The following is an 18,998-nucleotide window of genomic DNA, read 5'->3' as shown; positions in this document are numbered from 1 at the left end:
TCTTAATCTGTAAAAGAAAAATTTCGTTCAAATCACACATCGTAGTATACTAGGCCTTCTAATTCTTTAAGAGGTTTATCTAAAAATTCGCAATATAACTTGAGATATATGGGGGAAGTGAAATTGATCACATAGTATAGGTCGCCTTCTGAGTTCTGACTTTTTTTTTTTTTCTTTTTTGTGGTGAGAAAAGCTACGTACAGCTGTAAACGTCTTCTCCTCTGTCTATCATTTAAAGATTTATAGATAGTCCACTTGCCAACACCAATCAGATTTGACTAATATTAATATGCATTTTGGGGATAACTCAACGTTGACTTACCCCTTTTTTCGGCTAAGAAAACATAGAATTCATGGACACAACTTCGTAGCTGTTGTTTAGGCCCGTCATTCATTCCCTAACTGATACAACGGCCTGATTTGTTTGGGTCCATAACAGGCCCAAATATGGGCTTAGAAACAGAGTATCTTAAATAGATTAGTACATCTTAATAACTGGACAATGTAATCCAGTAAGTGGGTCTGAGAGCTGGTCAACTGTTTTTATGTTATGTGTGTGATCTACAGAATTATCACATATAGTCGTCGTTTTAACTATATATACACAAATTAAGAAACTATTAATGGTGTTAGTTTTTCAATATAAAAATATCATTAATTATCTACCTAAACATAATTTAACTAATAGTAAATTAAGTTGCATAATAAAAATAAATATAAAAAATAAAAAAGTAATAAATTTTGCATCGAAAACTGAAAACGACAACTAATTAAAAACAAAAATTTTTCTCTAAAACGACAACTATTCGAAAACGGAAGGAGTAGAATAATAGCCATAAGGCTTTCGGTATTTGATTCTTATCAATCGTGGTCCGACAATTACTTTTTTTTTATTCACATCCACTTGTTTTTTTTTTCTTTTTTTTGTTAAAGGCTTTAAAACTTATTTCTTTTTTTGTCTGAAAGAAATGATAGTATATAACCAAACATAAAACTCGATGTGGATTTGTTTTTTGAGTATGGCCCCTCCAAAGTATGAAAAGACAAGAAACAAGATTGATAGCATAGTTGCAATTTTCTTAGGGCTATATTAATTTTAAACCACAATTGACCAAAAAATTAGATTTAAATTTATGGTAATTTGAAAATTAGGTAAATAGGAAAGAGAAAGAAAATGTAAACCAAAACTATCATTTTTTTTGGATTAATTACAAAAATGCCACTAACTAAAAAAGGAAAATATGCGGGCGACAATGTTTATTTTGACACGATAATATACGGATGACACATGCTAAATAATGTAGTATCGCGATAAGTTACAAATTATATGTTAATATAGAATGATAACATGCTAACATATTAAATATCTGAATAATATTTGTATGAACATGGTAAACTGTGATTGATATCAACTAACTTATATATTTACTTGTTTATTTACTTTAATAATTTAATTATTACCGATAACTTTTATATTAGTATACTTATTTATAATGATAATTTAGTTATCACGTTTAACTTCTAAGTTATCATTTTTGTATGTGTTGCTAATTAAATTTTTACCCATATAACGAAATCGAACCCAGAAAAATAGACCATGGTGTTGCTGCCAATGATACCAATTTCCCTCTTTTGCTTAATAAACCTCATCAAAATCCAGTTAACAAATTATTTAGGACATGTAACTCATATCATCTTCTTCTTCACTCCCTACGACACCATTTTACTCCGATCTCTCACTCTCAGAAACCCTAACATCACCATCATCATTTGTAACCGCCGAATCGAGCTCCATATGTGAAGAAGCTGCAACGTCATCATCATCATCGTCAATGGCTTCATGACCATCCCCGCTCGAATCAACATCAACAACATCATCACCAGTAAATTGCTTGTTCGTCAAATTGGAACCACCATCACTTACCACCATTTTTACACTAGTAAAACTTAACCACTTTTGCCTAAAAACAAAACCACCATACTTGCCTTGATTTTCATCTTAACTAAATCAGACTTGGATTTCGTCTTCGCCGATTCAAAAGTATCATTATCACATATGAACACAACTCACCGGTTTTATTTCTCCACCCAATTTTGATTCTCTAAGATTTTTTTTCTGATTTAAATTGTTCCCTTGGCATCGTAAAATTTTTGATCTCGTCGGAAAAAAAGAAACAATGAAAGAGAAGAGATAAGAGAAGTGAGGACAGATTTGTCTTTGTACCTATATACAGTTTATGTCAAATAGTACATAAGAGAGAGAACTAATTAATGGATCTTCTATGGTCATTTGTTGTAGATACCCATTTTCTTATACATTACATGATTTCCTCCAGGGAAAAGTTAGGGTCTCTTTGCTTTACTTACAAAAAAGAAAATATTTTGGGAAAAATTATGGGTATTATCAATCTGTACCCATGGAAGACTCAAAAATTAACTGACACAAATGAACACTGTTTTGTCAGATGTTGTGTAAAGGATTTTACATTGTTGTCCTCATTTTAAAAAAAAATTATTTAATTTTTCAGTTTTTTTCTCTCCTTTCCCCATTCTCTGTCGAAGTGTTCATCAAAATTGACATGAACAAAAATTCTAACAGCCAAATACAAACAATTTTCAATAAATCGTTCTAAAATAAAATTGTAGAACTTGATGGTGATGACAACAAAAGAGTAGAAGACGGTGGTGATGATGTAGGAGGAAGAGAGGAGACAAACTTGTGTGTTTAAAAGATGCATAGTCGATTTGATTTTGTGGTGGTTTCTAGTCCGATTCAGTGATGGCCGCTGCGGTGGTGATTGTAAGTGGTGCTTATTCCTATTTAAACTATTGGGTTCTTAACGATGGTGGAGATGGTATTTACGACGATAGTGATGATGATTATATTATCGGTGGTGGTGAATTTGGGAAAAAAGAAGGTGATGTGAATAAAATCGTGGATTGAGATAACGTCGGAGAGGTGCGAAAAGCTAAAGGGATTTTATGGTGATGGCGTCGGTGAAGGTGAGATGGCTTAAGAGTTTTATAATCGTCGCCGTCTTTTCCGTCTATCTTATCGGTGAGCAGATCTACAACAAAACTTGTTATTTTTTATTGCTAGTTATTTTCATCGTTATTACGTTAACCTCGTTATCAATTATTGTTGGATCAAATGGAGTGGTGAGTTGAGACGAAGATAGGGACGGAGGAGCTGTGATGATTGAAGATTTGACAGTGGCGGCCAAAAAACTTAATTATGTTGTTTTATGGGTTTGCTTCGTCGGTGACCAGAACTAGAATAACACTTGTTACTTTTATTGTTATCATGTTAACATCGTTATACACGGTAATATAAATATTATATATATATCTACTATTTTACCATAAATATTTTCTATGATAATATAAACTTTATCATATCAATTATAAACTTATCGAGATACAATATGTTTTAACACGATATATTTATAAACTTATTGATATATATTTTGTTATCGTGTTAAACCAATAGATAATCATTTAACTTATCACGATACTATATTATATATCAGGTAATAAAATAGTTATCTACACAAATCACAAATGTTTTACACTATCCTACGATGAACAGTATCATCAACTTCGAAATGAACAGTGTCATCGACGTCTAAGTGAACAGTATCGATGAGAAACTGAAATAATAAAACAATTTTTAATTCAATGGCACTTTTGTAATAAATCAACAGAAGAAGGATATTTTTGGTTTGTAGTTTCTTTATCTTTCATAATTACTTAATTTTGAAATTATCATGTTCTGAAATCTAATTTTTTGGTCAACCGTGTATAAATATTTAATTCACCCAAAAATTATTATCTTTTTGTCATTCTTTCCATATTAAGCCCAACAATATTTTGATAAAAAAATACAAATTTTTAACTACTACAAAACTAATCTTAAAATATGTGGAGTACATATCGTGAAAATAGATATTATTTTTTTTCCAACTATACATTAATTTTAAAAAGGGCTATATTAATTTAAATACACAGAAGATTTAAAAATTAAGAATATACCTTTAGTTTTTTTATTATTAGTTATCTCTCTTCAATTTATGTAAGTTGGACGAAAATACCCCTCCACATATAACAAACTAGTTAACGTCATAATAAAATAGATATCGACATTTCTTATATGAATTAGATATGTATGAATTAGATATCAACGTTTTTGTATCTTCACTATTTATCAAATATCTCGGTAATATTTATTAGGTTAACATGATAACAAAATATTTATATCAATAAGTTTATAATTATATCATGCTAAGTCATCTTCTATCGCGATAAGTTAGAACTTATGTGATATATTTATATTTACCGTATTAACTAATTTATTATATCATATATAAAAATTTAACGAGTTACTTTAACGTGCAAAATATGAATTTCATCCAATAAGATTATTATTATCACCTACCTCTAGATAAAATTTTAGTTAACTCGGTAATTTGATTGTTAACCAATTTGAATCTGAACAAAAACTACCATTGTTGTAATCTTCAACCACCACATCTCCGTCGTATTCTTCTCACCCCATCATTTCAGAACCATTTTTTTTCCTCTACCGCAAACCCACACCATAATTATTATCTCCGCTACGGATAAAATCATCACCGCAACCATATTCTTTTATGTCGGTATCACCTCCCATGGTTTCCTTGTCTTCTCCCAATTTTACAACCACCATATAATCATCAGTGCCACCATATAATTATCACCATCACCACCGTGAACTTTCATATTATTGTATCGTAATCTATTTTCACCATCGGAATTGAACCACCATCATTATAATCACTTTCATCGTTGGAATTGAACTACTCCGCCGGATTTCAAAATCACAACCAAGATGAGACGATCCATCTAATCAATTCTTTGATAGACACGAAAAAACACAAAAAAAATGATGATGATGAGAAGATTCAGAAGAAACAAATGAAGAGAAGAGAACGATGAAAAGAAGATAAAGATGAAAGATAAAAGAACATAAGGATAATGATGTAATTTTCTTTGCTAATGTACTGTGTAAATAGTGACACAAATGTGTCAGTTAATTTTCTATTCTTCCATGTATACTTCTTATAGATACCCTTTAAAAAATAACTCCATTAATGGTTGCATAATCAAGAAGAAAAAAGTTTACAAAAATAACTTCCGAAAGTAGAAGTCTAGAAGATCGAGCTAAACAATCCGTCTTAGAATTACATAAACGAGAAATAGAAGAAAGTGAGAAAAGGGGAAAAGAAACACGGAGCAAACCAAAATCATTTAGCAGATTAGAGAAAGCGGGTCATTCTTCAGTGGACTGAACCATCAAGACTAACTCTGAACAATTTGTTTCAAACGCTTGACAATCAATCTTTCTTGAAATGATAGTTTCCATAGCCCAAATTAAAGCTTCTAAACTCCGAGTGAAGGGGGGAAAACACTTGGGAAGACACTTAGCACCAAACAGTATTGTATGATCATTTCCTTGAAAACACCAACCAAGACCCATAGTTGGATCCGAACATTTCCATGAGCCATCAGTCCGAGATCTAATCGTTTGAATTGGACCATCCAAAGTTTCCCTAAAAGCAAAAGATTCAATCGGATTCAATTTAGCTTTTTCCTACATTAATTGTTACTTAGAGTATGATTTACGATATCTATGGGTTCAAATTGTAATCTCTTGAAAACCTTTTTATTCCTATCTTTCCATATGAACTCCAAAATCCATGCGTAACAATATTTTTCTCTTTCTCCTTCAGAGAAGGGGTGGTAACCTCCAATAGGTGAAAATATTTGAAAATTAAAATTATCAGAAATTTATTTCTTTTCTTTTTTTTTGATCAAAATTTTTTGTCAAAATCAGAAATATTTTTTAGATAAATTATCAGAAATTAAAATGATTCCGTTTGGTCAGTATCAGAAATTTTTTGATTTGACTTTTTAGTCCCAATATTTATGTGGTTACGAAACTTACTACAAAGAAGTGACCAAACAAACGGATCAGACTGACCAAACGGGATCAAGCACTAACACAGTTGTACCTTCATCACGTGGCGTACATATATGAGGAGAGTATATCTTACGCGCTTAGTGACGCGCGTTGGATAACACCTGATGGTACCACAGCATAAGAAAACTTTGCAAACAAATCCTTAAACTAACAATTGTTTCTGCATATACCCCTTGACTTAAATTAAAATTCTTCAACTTTTTTTTCTTTTCTGAACTAACCTCTTTAATAATTGAATAACGAGAGTGTCGAAATTCGAGTGTACAACATTTTAAAACTGTTTGTCTATTTTTAAAAAGATTCTTAACCTCTTAAATATAATATTCAAGTGTATTATAGTTTAAATCTTTAACCTTTTAAGCACTTAAGAGATAGGTGACGTTGAACATATAATTAAATACGACGAAAAACAAAAATCACAAATGCGGCTACCAATCGCCACACCCACACACTCAACTTCACCGTTGACGTGCAGATTTTTAATCAAATGAATAATGATTTTGCACGTTTCGAAGTAAAAGGGTTATTTTAAAAACAATAGTTAAGTCAAGGGATTGGTTTTGCAAATTTTCACAACAAAAGGTGCCATTAAAACGGCGTCGTCATGGTTCAGACTTAATCAGTAGGTTGTGTGTCCTTTGGCTTTTATCATCGCCGCCGGGACACAAAAGAGAGAAAGGGGCTTAGATTTGTGCTTTCGAGAAGTGCTTTGATCTCTCTTCTCCACTCACTTCTAATCGGAGATTTCTGTTAGGGTTTCGAGATCGAAGAAGATTTTTGTTAAAGAAAGAAACTTGTGAAGAAATCTCTAGGGATCGTAAGCGTGTTGGTGTGGGGTATTACACTGATTGCGGTTTCTTCGTGAATCGTCTCTGTCAATCGATGGCATCAGAGGATGTGAAAAGAACTGAATCAGCAGCTGTTTCAACGATCGTAAATCTGGCGGAGGAAGCGAGGGAAGGAGTCAAAGCTCCGAGTTATGCTTTTAAAAGCATCTGCAAGTCTCTTTTTGCCGGTGGTGTCGCTGGTGGAGTGTGAGTCCTTTTTCTCATTCCTTCACTGTTTTATAATTTTGATGAATTTTGGGATTAATAACGAAACATCTCCTGAAATGTTTAGTGGGACTGACTATACAATTGTTCGACAACGTCAAATTAGAATTGAGAACTCATAGAGTTTTGTCCATTTTTTCAGTGTTATTGTTTGTTTCGTCCTAGGTTTAAAAATCACAACTTTATTGATATTGATCTGGTTGCTGAATGCTGACGATTAATGTAGTACTTCAAGTCAGTTACTTTTTTTTTTTTTTCCGTTGAGATCGAAATTCGTGTTGAAGCAGTCAAATATAGATACGGGCTTATGTCCAAAGGATAAGAGGAGCAGAAAAAAGCCGTCTTTACTCGATTTAGGTGGAGTCCTGTGATTACCATGTAAAAGAAAAATCAGCTAGTCACTTTTTCTTTGAGTCTTTGTGTTACATTTTTGTTTCTTTTGTTAACATGTCACCGCTTGATGCTTCTTTCTATTAGGTCACGAACTGCTGTTGCACCTTTGGAAAGGATGAAGATTTTACTTCAGGTTTTTTCCTTTGTTGATAGCTTTTGTTTAGGGACCCTTAAATGACTGGAGAGTTAACATGTTCATTGTCAATCTCTAGGTCCAAAATCCGCATAGTATAAAGTACAGTGGCACAGTCCAAGGGCTGAAGTATATTTGGAGGACCGAGGGCCTTCGTGGACTGTTCAAAGGAAATGGCACCAACTGTGCTCGTATTGTTCCAAATTCGGCTGTGAAATTTTTCAGCTATGAGCAAGCTTCAAAGTAAGACTTCTAATCTTCTCTTTACTCTGTTATCTTGATTTTAGAGAAGGCACCATACTTGATACTATAGATCTTTTCTAATATATGCTTTTCTCTCTCTCGTAGGGGCATTCTGTACATGTATCGTCAGCGGACGGGAAATGGTAAATTGATTTCAGCATAAGATTTTTATTATTCCTGTTGAAGAATCTGTGCATGGTATTATTACATATCGCTTCAGCCTTTCATTTAAGTTTCTATATTGAGCCTTTTGAGCTATGTTGAACTGATATCACTAGCCTTCCACATTGATGGTGCAAACAATAGGGCTCATTGTTTGTAAGTTTTTATGGTTCACGGGTTTATGCCGTTTCTGCAGAAAATGCCCAACTTACTCCTCTTTTACGGCTTGGAGCTGGTGCAACCGCTGGGATAATAGCCATGTCTGCAACGTACCCGATGGATATGGTTCGTGGAAGGCTAACTGTCCAGGTAGCTTTTCGTACCCCAAGTTTGTAATTGCCAGAGCCTTATTGCTCATCTTTGTAACTCTGCAAATATGGGTATGTGCACAGACCGCAAATTCTCCTTATCAATATAGAGGAATTGCCCATGCTTTGTCAACTGTCCTGCGAGAGGAAGGTCCACGGGCCTTGTACCGTGGTTGGCTTCCATCAGTAATTGGCGTTGTAAGTCTTGTGTTTTTTTTTTCCACTCAATCGAATTTAATACTACAAATTTTTACGAGTTGATGAGAGCCTTTTGATAAATAATGCAGGTTCCATATGTGGGCTTGAACTTTGCGGTCTATGAGACTCTAAAGGACTGGCTACTTAAAGACAACCCATTCGGTCTTGTACAAAACAATGACCTGACCATTGTAACGAGGCTCACTTGTGGTGCAATAGCTGGAACAGTTGGTCAATCAATTGCTTATCCACTGGATGTGATTCGTAGGAGAATGCAAATGGTCGGGTGGAAAGATGCTTCCGCTGTTGTTACAGGCGAAGGGAGAAGCAAAGCTTTGCTTGAATACACTGGTATGATGGATGCATTTAGAAAAACAGTTCGTCATGAAGGCTTCGGAGCATTGTACAAGGGTTTGGTCCCCAATTCAGTGAAGGTTTGTCTGATAACAAAGCCCTATATCTTGATCTTCTTATTAGATGAACCAATTTTTCTCATGGAAGTTAAATGTTGTTTGTGTTTCTTATATAGGTTGTACCATCCATTGCGATTGCATTTGTGACATATGAGATGGTGAAAGAAGTTTTAGGAGTGGAGTTTAGGATATCAGACTGAGTCACATTTGATATCTCAATACGTTTCGCCGACAAGAAAACGCACTTCTATTTTTGTAGCCAGAGGAGACAGAAGAGAAGTTCAACAAATTTAGGGGGCTTTATTTATCTCCTTTCAACATCCGGTGGGAAGGATAAAAGGCTATAGGGCTTAGCCAAACTCTTTTTTTTTTTTTTTTTCTCTTCTACTTATAGATGATTGGGTTTATGCTTTTATGCTGAATCAAATAAGTCAGTGGCCAACTACATTTGGTACTGCAGTTTGTGCTACAACATGTTTGGGCTGCTCTTTTCTCATTCAATTATTTACACTGTTGTTATGACTCTTATTGGTTACTTTGCGATTTAGTTGAATAATTCTGCGATTCTGTACTTGGCTTATGAATTTGTATCATGTAAAGGACTAAAGGTGTAAGGCAAATTTCATGTGTGCGCGAATTGTTGAACAAAGACACAGCCAACTTCATAATAATATCTATATCCATTCCTAGGAAACAAACTTCATAATTGGAGAATATTTTCTCTACATCCTAAGAATACATATTTAGTAAAATAATGTAAAGATTATTGCATATTGGATCGTAATTATATATGAAAAGTGAAAACAAGAAGGGAAAAGAAAAATACAAATACATACACAGTGATCATTCGTAAAGCTCAACTTTTCGCCACGTTTTGAATCCCGACGAAAAAGACACATCAATCAATCATCATTACTTATGAGTGCAATTTAATCCTGCATTGATATTATATACACAACATTAATATTTTAATTTCCAAGATGAACACTAAAATCGACATTTAAACTTTTGATAGGTACGTACCATTTAAGCATTTTAATGGTGCATTTAGTCATCTTCGAATCAAGCGTTTGTAATGTCACGCCACCGCAACTGATAGTAACCCCCACCGTAACAATCTTACGCCTTCCCACACCCAATCCCACCTTCGTCTTAGCCGTCACTTTCACCACCAACTTCTTACTCTTCATCTCCGCTCTAAGCCTCTTAACCGTCGGATCATCCACCTGTTGTTTCTTCACTTTTATCGGAACAATCACAACCGTCCGATTCCCTGGCTTCTCCACAAACCCTTTGACTTTCGTCGACCCTAGGCTCGTTTCAAAATCACCTTCTCCAACACTCACCGCCACGTCAACGTTACCGTAATAGTAACGCAACTTCCCGTTAGGGTTTCTGAAATCGAGCCTCGCCGTCGCCTCCGCCGTCAGGTGCGATAAACCGTCGCCGGGTTTTCCACCGGAAAAGTTGAAATTGCTGACGCGGAAGGAGGAGAGACGTACGACGGGGAGTCTCGGGCTGTAATAAAGGAAGAAGACGGAGACGGTGAGGATAAGGAGGAGGATGACAATTGCGACGGTGATGCAGACGCAGCAGCAAAAGACGCGGCAACGACTCCATTGTTTCTTCTTCGTCGGGTAAAATGACGCCGGGATCGCATGTTTTGGTGGGCGACGAAGCGTTGATGATGATGATGATCCGAGTGGAGTTTGAGGTTGCGAATGGAGCTCACGATAGCCTGGTGGTTTTTGAAGCACCGGTTTAAGTAGAGTTTCTGCCGCCATATCTTCGTCGCGGGTGGTGGTCGTTGAACTTCTTTGATGATCTCTGTTCTTCTCCATGTAATGTTAACTATTATCACAAAATGAAATTAAGATTACATTTTGAATAGTCTTTCATTACCTTATAAAATATTAAAATGTTATGATTTTGTCTATAAAAAATAAGTCTTGTGCTTGTCAGCTTGTCCTACCAACAAACACAATAATAATTTGATTTTTCCGACACTTTGGCCACTCACTGAAATTAGTTTGGCTCTCTGTAATGTGAATTGCTCAATGTTTTTAAATATACCAACGGCAGTATTTGGACTTTGTCATGAGTAAAGATACTGAACCCATTTGTGTATAGATGTCTTTATGACTTCCATATTTTTTTATACAAATTTTTCTTAGAACATGCATTATTCCAGTAATCACAACATCCCAAGAAACTGAACAATGACAAATAAGGAATTAATCCGGCCAATTTTAATATTCTATTTACGAGGAATCTCACAAAATACAAATTTATTGGGCCTGAGGTCATCGACCTAGCGGCTGTTTTTGCAAGATCGTCAGCAATAAGATTTTCGGATCTTGGGATAAATCTAAAAGACAGTGAGCAAAAGGATTTGGCAATGTGGAGGATGTCTTCAATGATCCCTTTCAAGTTGAGCGGTGGCTGTTTTGAGGCAATGGCCATGATGACACTTTTTGCATCTGATTCAATGATGATCTTTGATTCTTGTTGTGTTTGGAGAGATAAGAGGGCCTCATAGATGCATATGGCTTCAGCTTCACTCGGACCTTTGACGAAGGGGACCGGTTTACAGCTTCGAGCTCTTACAGCCCAGTTACTACTCAAACAAACCCAGCCCAATCCCGCATTCTTGTTGTGTTCTATCCATGCTGCATCTGTTTGAACAAAGAGGGTACCTGGTGGGATTTCTTCATGGTCTGTTTTTTGTCGGATGGTGTTGTTTGCTGAAGTATTTAAAGTCCTCTCCGTATCAGACTTTTGCACCAGTTGTGCCTTCTTCCACTCGTCCTCTGCTGAAATCGCTGTAAGTATAGTTTCCTCCTCAGATATAAAGCGTTTGTCAAAAATCAGCTTATTCCGGCTGGACCAGAGGGACCATAAGAGCCAGGGAGCTGTAGCGACATTGCTTGTTGATGCTGCTGGCGATTTTTGCAGCGAATTGCATAGGGAGATCCCTTGTTTCAGTTCTGTGATAGAGGCCACAAAAACTGGGGCATGTAAAGGAGCCTTTTGCCATACCTCTCGTGCAAACGTACATTGGAAAAGAAGATGCAGCTTTGATTCCTCTTCTCCACATCTTAAGCAAGTGGCGGTATTGGTGACCTTCCTTCTGAGCAGATTTGTTCCCACTGGTAGAGTGCCTCTTGCTGCTCGCCAAAGAAACATGTGAATCTTTGGGGAGCATTTCAAATTCCAGATTTCTTTCTTCCAAACAAAACTCTGATTTGGAACTGCTTCATGGTCCCCAGAACGGTTTTCCACTGCTTTGTAGTAGCCCGATCGTGTTGAATAGTTACCATCTTTGGTATGTAACCATACTGGTTTGTCAGGAGAATCGATTTACTCGGCCTTAGTTGCATAATATCTGTCCAGATTGTTGGGAAGAGAGCTTGGAGTTGTCCCACATTCCATTCTTTGGTAGTCTCGTCTATGAGGTCAGCCACCATCAAATTTGCTTGCTGGCCCGGGGCTGGTCCTGTAGTTATGCCAGGAGATATCATAGCTGTCCAGGGGTCTCGCCATACATTTGTGGTTTGCCCATTTCCAATCGCAATTCCCATTCCTTCCCTTAACAAATCTCGACCAGCCAATATACCTTTCCATCCATGAGAAGAAGAAGGTTTTGGAGTTACCTCCATAAACGGCCTGTTACGACAGTATTTAGCAAGGAGCATTCTAGATAAGAGGCTGGTTGGATTGTTGATGAGTCGCCAGCTGAGCTTGGCTAGGAGGGCTTCATTGAAGCTTTGTATCTCTCTAATTCCAAGTCCTCCATTGTCTTTTGATTGAGTTAGAGAGTTAAAGGATACCCAAGCCATTCCTTTCTTTTCCTGTTTACTGTCCCAGAAGAAACGAGTCAAAACCGATTGGATTCACTTGCATAAGCCTATCGGAAGTAGAAAACAGGACATTGAGTATGAGGGAATTGCTGTTAAGACTGATTTGAGCATAGTCAACTTTCCAGCTGCAGATAATCTCTTCGATGACCAGCTTGCTGCTTTCGTCTTTATCCGTGTTACAATTGACTCAAAACGGTCTCTCTTTTTCCTGCCAAAGAGTTCAGGTAGTCCGAGATACTTTCCGGTTCCGCCTTCTTTTGTGATACCAAGCTGATGCTTCACTCTGTTTCTAATGTCTTGGCTTGTTTTTGGTGAGAAGGTAATTGAAGATTTGTCTTTGTTGATGAGCTGGCCAGACGCTTCTTCATATTCTGTGATTATGCGTTTTAGGGTAGAGCAACTTTGTTCATCTGTTCGCGCAAATAGCATAGTATCATCGGCAAAAAGTAGGTGATTTACCGCCGGGCCGGATCTTGATATATGAAGTCCTCTTAACTTCCCTTCATCCTGTGCGATTTGACAAAGGCCGGAAAGCACACTGCTGTAAATAATGAAGAGGAAAGGAGACAACGGATCACCTTGGCGAATACCACGTTGCGGTGAGACAGATCCCCGCGGTTTACCATTGATAAGGAAGGAGTAAGTTACAGTTGTAACAGCCTGCATCACCCAGCGAATCCATCTTTTATCAAAACCCATCTGATGAAGTACTTTTTGGATAAAATCCCATTCAAGGCGATCATAAGCTTTAGTCATGTCAGTTTTAATCGCCATTGAGCATCTCTTTGTTGCTTGTGATTTCTGCAGGGTATGGAGGAGCTCATGAGTAATCAAGACGTTATCGGAGATGGCTCTTCCCGGAACAAAAGCTGTCTCATTTTCTGAGATCAGTAAGTTGAGGAATGGTTGCAGCCTTTTTGTGAGCAGCTTTGAATATATTTTGTAGTAAACGCTGCATAAGGCGATGGGTCGATAATCTTTGACTTTCTGAGGGTTCTGGATCTTTGGAATCAGCCTTATATGCGTCTTATTTACCTCAGCAGGAAGAATTCCAGTATCAAAGAAATTCCTGATTTCAGCAACAATTTCCTTTTCCATTGTTTTCCAATTCGATTGGAAGAAGCAAGCTGTGAAACCATCCGGGCCTGGAGCTTTATCACCGTGAATAGAGAAACATGCATTCTTAATCTCTTCTACACTAGGCATTTGAAGCAGTGATCGATTCATCTCTTCTGTTACTACACACTTTATAGCTTTATGTATGATCCCCGAAGATTCCTTTGGTTGGGAGCTGTAAATATTTGAAAAATATTCCGAGATGACTGCAGTGATGTGTTCCTCTTCGAAAAAGACAGTGCCATCATCGTTTTCTATCACGGAGAACCGGTTAAGGGCTCTTCTTCCTCTTGTGGTTGCGTGGAAGTAAGATGAGTTTCGATCTCCAAGAGCTAGCCAAAGTTGACGGCTTCTTTGTCTCCAATAATTCTCCTCTGCCTCATAAGTTTCTCTCAGAGATTGTGAGAGTGTCTGTATAAGAGCTAGATCCGGGGTTGTGTCTGTCAAGGCCTGATCCAGTTTTTCCTTTTGGTTGTTCTGATTGTGTTTCTTATACCACTTCTGGATAGCTTTCAAATATTTACGACTCTTTTTTGTCATGGAACTATGTCTATAGGTTTCAAATATTTGCATTGTAAACAGTTTTTCATTATCTATAAAATATTTACAATTTATGCGATTGAGTAACACATATCTGAAAATGGTGTAATATTAGTAATTATCTGTCAAAAGTATAAAACTCGTCGTCACGCACTCACGTTTACCGATTAAGGGAAGCACGTCGATTTTGAAGAATAATAATGAGATAATCTTAAAAAGGATACGTAAAAGTTAAATTTCACATACGAAAAGTGTATATATTAAAGAAGAATACACAAGCGATTACGAAACGAAAGACCATCAAATATGCCTCCCCTTACCTCTAATCCATTCGCTTATATAACTAAACCTACCTATCACCAATCAAGTGGTCGCAGTAATACACCAGACAACACCGAATCTTTTAACGATATTACATCAATTTCTGCTCACTATGCAGAGAGCTACAAATCTAAGAAAAAACGAAAAAAAAGTCTCCTTTTAAGTTACAATCACAACCCAAAGGAAGAAATATCGGGCTCTCATTGTTGCGGCCACCGTCAGCTGGCCGCGACAGGATCAGTTATTGGACTTGCATTTAACAGTTGATGCTGCACATTTTTGCTACCTGATACAGAGTTGTTCTTATCAACTCGAGAGATAAGGTTCTCTGTTTTCCCAGTTGCTTGCGCTTTCAGTTGATGCTGGAGAGGAATAACTTATGTTATTATTGATCCATACACTTATGATTTTGTTAAAAATGCGAATAGATTGTTACCAATAAAGCTTCGTTCTCCAGCCGCAGTTTCTCAGACTCATTTTTTAGCTGGCCTAGTTTGGACCTCAGAGTCATGTTCTCAGCTACAAGTGCGTCAACTTTGACAGATAGTTGTTCAGTTTCAGCCTATGTGAACAACACACAATCCATTAAGTTAATATGAAAATCTAATAGCTCCCATCATTAGTCTTTAGTTACTAAAGTGTAGCAAGCACCTGCTTCCTCAGTCTCGACCTTCTAGCAGATTCTCGGTTTGACTGTTTTCTCTTCTCTCGTTTAACCTCTTTTTCATTCTGCAGATAAACACACACAAACACCAATAAACAAACAAAAGGAGGATATCACGAATAAAATGAATTCAACGAGCTAGAGAATACTGTACCCATGGCTGTGGGACACCGTTCATGCCAGCAGAGTTTTGGAAACCCATTGTTGTGGGCATTACGGGAGTCCCCATGGTCACATCGGCTTTCTCATTTTCACCTCTAACAGGAGGCGTGGTTTGAGATGAAGGTCTTTCACCTACCAAGAACAAGAAGTCATTAGCTTTAAGTAGTTGTAAACATTGAAGCATACAATTACTTGGGTTGTGTTCTTTTTCAGGAAGAAATACCGGTGCTTGGTGATCTTTCTCGCCTTATTTTCCTCCGAGATTGCTCTCCCTGTGGTAAGAAAGACGAATACTATGAATAAAGAATCCAAAAAAAGAAATTTAAACCTAGTTCAGAGTAGAGAGGAGGAGTCCATACCCCAGTTGTATTACCATCACTACCATTGCTAGAGCCATCATTCTCGGAGCTATTGATATCAAAACCACGTTAGATTCTATATATCTAAGAATAAAAGCACAAGGACAAAAGTAACTTCTAAATTAGGAAGAGCTAAGACTACTAGTTTGCCAAACCTCTGAGAACTCCTATGTTCACTGCTGCTATGTTCAGCACTCCCAACTTTGTTATTGCTTATTGACATTGCAAGTCCATCGAACTCTTTCAGTTTTTTCATGAACCCGTGATCCGAGTTTCCAGCTGAATTAGTTGGTGCATCCATGGTCAAAGGAGTTGTAACCTGCAAACATTCTCATACATTCATATCCAATATCCATCATATCGTTTAATTAGTGCACATTTGCACACAGAAACATCACAAGACAATGACTTACACCAGGTGTTGCTTGAGAAACAGGACCTTGTAGTTGTGAGCCCTGGTAAAGTAAAGTAGGAAAAGACAAATCAGTAAATCAGGTATTTTTGATATAAAGTAGTAACCAATCAAAGGAAGGGAGGATTACCATTTGAACACCAGGATGAGCATAAACTCCACCAGGAGGGCAAAATGGTGGATATGGTGCCCCATAAGGAGCCATCATTGGCTACAATAACAAAGAAAAAACCAAACTCAATCCACAGTAACAGATAAGCATATATATATATAAATTCAACAAGTTTGAATATAAGTACCGAGGGAGACGCCCACATATAAGGCGGTGGAGCATGACCAGGCGCCACATTTGAGTTGTAATATTGAGGTATACCAACTCTAGGCCCATAATATGCCTACACACACAATATCATGAGAAACAAATGGTATATCACTCAGGCTAATGAACACAATTCACACATGAGAAACAATAAGGTGAAAAAAGCAAATCACCTGCATAGCAGCCCAGTCATGATGATACACATGAACATTACTCTGCTCCTGTAGATATACAAAGAACAACAACAAAAATCAAACTTTGGCTAAACACAAATCTGTGACTAAACCATTGATTTTCATTACTTACAGGAGCAGCAGCTTGCGATGGCTTATCAGAGTTTGTGGGTTTTCCTTCTTCGTTGCTACCCATTTCCCAATGCCGAGTAGTGAGACACAGTAACTTTAAACAAAAAAAAACATGATCAGATCTTTTAGTAGTTCCTGTGTAAAGCATAAATCTAAATGAACAGTATTCAATTACACTTAGATCTTGCAAATTCTCAACATCAAACTATAGATTAAAATAAGACAAACGATAAATACTACAGAGATCCGAGTAACCATAAAGTATCTACCTCTAAAGATTGAAAGTTGAGTTTTTTCGCGGGATTTTCCTCAGTCAAAACTCAAATATGTCAACAACTAGTAGAGTTACACAATTCAATCTACCTTTTAACTTTCCTAGAAATTTTCTTCACTATGATACAAACTTTCTCGAGAAATTTATAAAGAATCACTGTATACAAGCTAAATTCAGAAATTCACTGTAGATAACGAAACCAAAATCCAAATACGTACCTGGAGTTTCAGGGGAAACAATTCGAATTTCTCTCAGAAAGAAAAGAAAAGAAAAAAAAATTCGCTTCTCTCTCTTCTCTTAGTCGAGAGATTGGTTTCTCTCTCTAGAACCAGAGTTCGGTAAGAAGAGAGGGGAAGGAGAAGAGAGGGGAAGGAGAAGAGGAGAAAAAGAGAGAGACAATGGAGCGCCAAGAGGCTGATGAACACGTCACCGTACACGTGTCAAAATCTTGAAAGGTTTGCAAAGGGAACGCTTATGCTGAGCTGGCAATCCTAGATCTGCGCTGGACTTTTTAAATATTGGATTAAATAATGATTGGTACACGTAGTCATAATCACCACCGTTCATCTTGAGATGTCTACGTAGTCTTTACGTGCTACTGATTTTATTCCTATTAAAAATAAAAATACAAGAATTAAACTATAATGTATAATCCATTTGAGATCCACAGATGACGAAACGTGGACAACCAAATCAGGCATCTTTTTTTTTACCATTTAATCGACCGCTGATATTCATTTTCATGAAAGGTAAAATATTTGTTTTTTACCAAAAGATTAGAGTGGTCCCCACTCTAGGATCTACTGACTTGTGTCGGCCGTTAGTGGTTTATAAAGCTGACGTGTCCCACTGAATAAGGAATACCGTTGTGGTCCCTACGGACAACGTGGGATACGACGCCAGCTCATTTATATTTTATTTTCTCTCGAAAATATTTTTAGAGGATGACTCAATTTTCACCACGTTGGATCCACCCAATACTTATTAACAAAATCTCTATCTTAATGTAAATTAGTTGAGATTAACGAGATCGTTTAAATCCGAAATGATACAGATAATCTTGTTTATACTAATCATCAAGATTCAGATTGAAGATTTAATTCCAATTTAAGAGAGTAACTAAAAAAAGAATGAATTCAAATCTTCCTCATGTTCACTTTCAGATGTTTTCCTGCTCAGATCACAGAATTAGAGGCCATGTTCATGGATGAGGATATCAAGGCAGCTTTCTTCTGTCTCCCTAGAAACAAAGCTTGTGGACCTGACGGTTTCCCGGCTGAGTTCTTTAAAGAGGTTTGGTGTGTAATTGGTGCTGAGGTCACCGCAGCAGTAAGAGAATTCTTTATTTCTGGCAGATTATTGAAACAATGGAATGCAACTACTCTTGTGCTTATACCAAAGTCTCCAAACGCTTCCCGTACTTCTGATTTCAGACCGATTTCTTGTCTAAACACGTTGTACAAGGTCATTGCAAGGCTCCTAACTACCAGGCTGCAGAAGCTGCTCTCTTGTGTTATTCCTCCCTGGAAGGCTCCTTGCTGAAAATGTCTTGCTTTCCACCGAAATGGTTCACGGGTACAATTGGAGAAACATCTCGCCTCGAGGTATGTTAAAGGTCGATCTTCGGAAAGCTTTCGATTCAGTGCGTTGGGATTTTATCATTGCTGCATTGCATGCGCTGGGTACTCCTGACAGGTTCATAAATTGGATCCACCAATGCATCTCCACCCGAACTTTTACTGTCT

General features: G+C 36.9%; 3 protein-coding genes across 5 annotated transcripts; 1 reads left to right on the top strand and 2 right to left on the bottom strand.

The window, feature by feature from the left end:
- The first annotated feature begins 6,636 nt into the window (after positions 1 to 6,636).
- Positions 6,637 to 9,449, top strand: LOC9308979 (mitochondrial adenine nucleotide transporter ADNT1). 2 transcript variants are annotated; one of them, XM_021021703.1, is made up of 8 exons: positions 6,637 to 7,449; positions 7,549 to 7,597; positions 7,677 to 7,840; positions 7,946 to 7,983; positions 8,199 to 8,311; positions 8,395 to 8,508; positions 8,598 to 8,942; positions 9,038 to 9,449. In XM_021021703.1, coding segments are annotated over exons 1-8 (909 nt in total). In that variant the 5' UTR covers positions 6,637 to 7,447; the 3' UTR covers positions 9,122 to 9,449. The 2 variants fall into 2 exon arrangements, with proteins under 2 accessions (XP_020877362.1, XP_020877361.1); XM_021021702.1 differs by having other exon boundaries at positions 6,641 to 7,053.
- LOC9308978 lies at positions 9,284 to 10,896 on the bottom strand. The gene is made up of 2 exons (XM_002872863.2): positions 9,945 to 10,896; positions 9,284 to 9,856 (listed from the first exon to the last, which is right to left on the bottom strand). Exons 1-2 carry the CDS (start codon positions 10,760 to 10,762, stop codon positions 9,838 to 9,840), a joined length of 837 nt encoding a protein of 278 aa, XP_002872909.2. The 5' UTR covers positions 10,763 to 10,896; the 3' UTR covers positions 9,284 to 9,837.
- Positions 10,897 to 14,648: 3,752 nt separating this feature from the next.
- LOC9311063 (G-box-binding factor 2) lies at positions 14,649 to 17,643 on the bottom strand. Of its 2 annotated transcripts, XM_021023339.1 has the most exons (14): positions 17,472 to 17,609; positions 16,981 to 17,073; positions 16,848 to 16,895; positions 16,655 to 16,750; positions 16,486 to 16,566; positions 16,357 to 16,398; positions 16,099 to 16,262; positions 15,944 to 15,992; positions 15,808 to 15,856; positions 15,577 to 15,716; positions 15,410 to 15,487; positions 15,195 to 15,320; positions 14,945 to 15,120; positions 14,649 to 14,896 (listed from the first exon to the last, which is right to left on the bottom strand). In XM_021023339.1, the coding sequence occupies exons 2-13, from the start codon at positions 17,041 to 17,043 to the stop codon at positions 14,977 to 14,979; spliced, it is 1,080 nt and encodes a 359-aa protein (XP_020878998.1). In that variant the 5' UTR covers positions 17,044 to 17,073; positions 17,472 to 17,609; the 3' UTR covers positions 14,649 to 14,896; positions 14,945 to 14,976. The 2 variants fall into 2 exon arrangements, with proteins under 2 accessions (XP_020878998.1, XP_020878997.1); XM_021023338.1 differs by having other exon boundaries at positions 14,649 to 15,120; positions 17,472 to 17,643.
- Between the last annotated feature and the right edge of the window lie 1,355 nt (positions 17,644 to 18,998).

The sequence above is a fragment of the Arabidopsis lyrata genome (assembly GCF_000004255.2).
Source record: "Arabidopsis lyrata subsp. lyrata unplaced genomic scaffold ARALYscaffold_6, whole genome shotgun sequence".
NCBI lineage: Eukaryota > Viridiplantae > Streptophyta > Magnoliopsida > Brassicales > Brassicaceae > Arabidopsis > Arabidopsis lyrata.
The sequence above is the reverse complement of the archived record's forward strand: the minus strand, read 5'-3'. Positions and strand labels throughout refer to the sequence as shown.

Coding starts and splice junctions, on each gene's coding strand:
- LOC9308979 (XM_021021702.1), top strand. CDS start 6,902: ATGGCATCAGAGGATGTGAAAAGAACTGAATCAGCAGCTGTTTCAACG. Junction 7,841..7,945: donor AGCTATGAGCAAGCTTCAAA/GTAAGACTTCTA, acceptor TCTCTCTCGTAG/GGGCATTCTGTACATGTATC. Junction 8,509..8,597: donor TTCCATCAGTAATTGGCGTT/GTAAGTCTTGTG, acceptor TAAATAATGCAG/GTTCCATATGTGGGCTTGAA.
- LOC9308978 (XM_002872863.2), bottom strand. CDS start 10,762: ATGGAGAAGAACAGAGATCATCAAAGAAGTTCAACGACCACCACCCGC.
- LOC9311063 (XM_021023338.1), bottom strand. CDS start 17,043: ATGGGTAGCAACGAAGAAGGAAAACCCACAAACTCTGATAAGCCATCG. Junction 16,896..16,980: donor CATCGCAAGCTGCTGCTCCT/GTAAGTAATGAA, acceptor GTATATCTACAG/GAGCAGAGTAATGTTCATGT. Junction 15,993..16,098: donor GAACATAGGAGTTCTCAGAG/GTTTGGCAAACT, acceptor TGATATCAATAG/CTCCGAGAATGATGGCTCTA.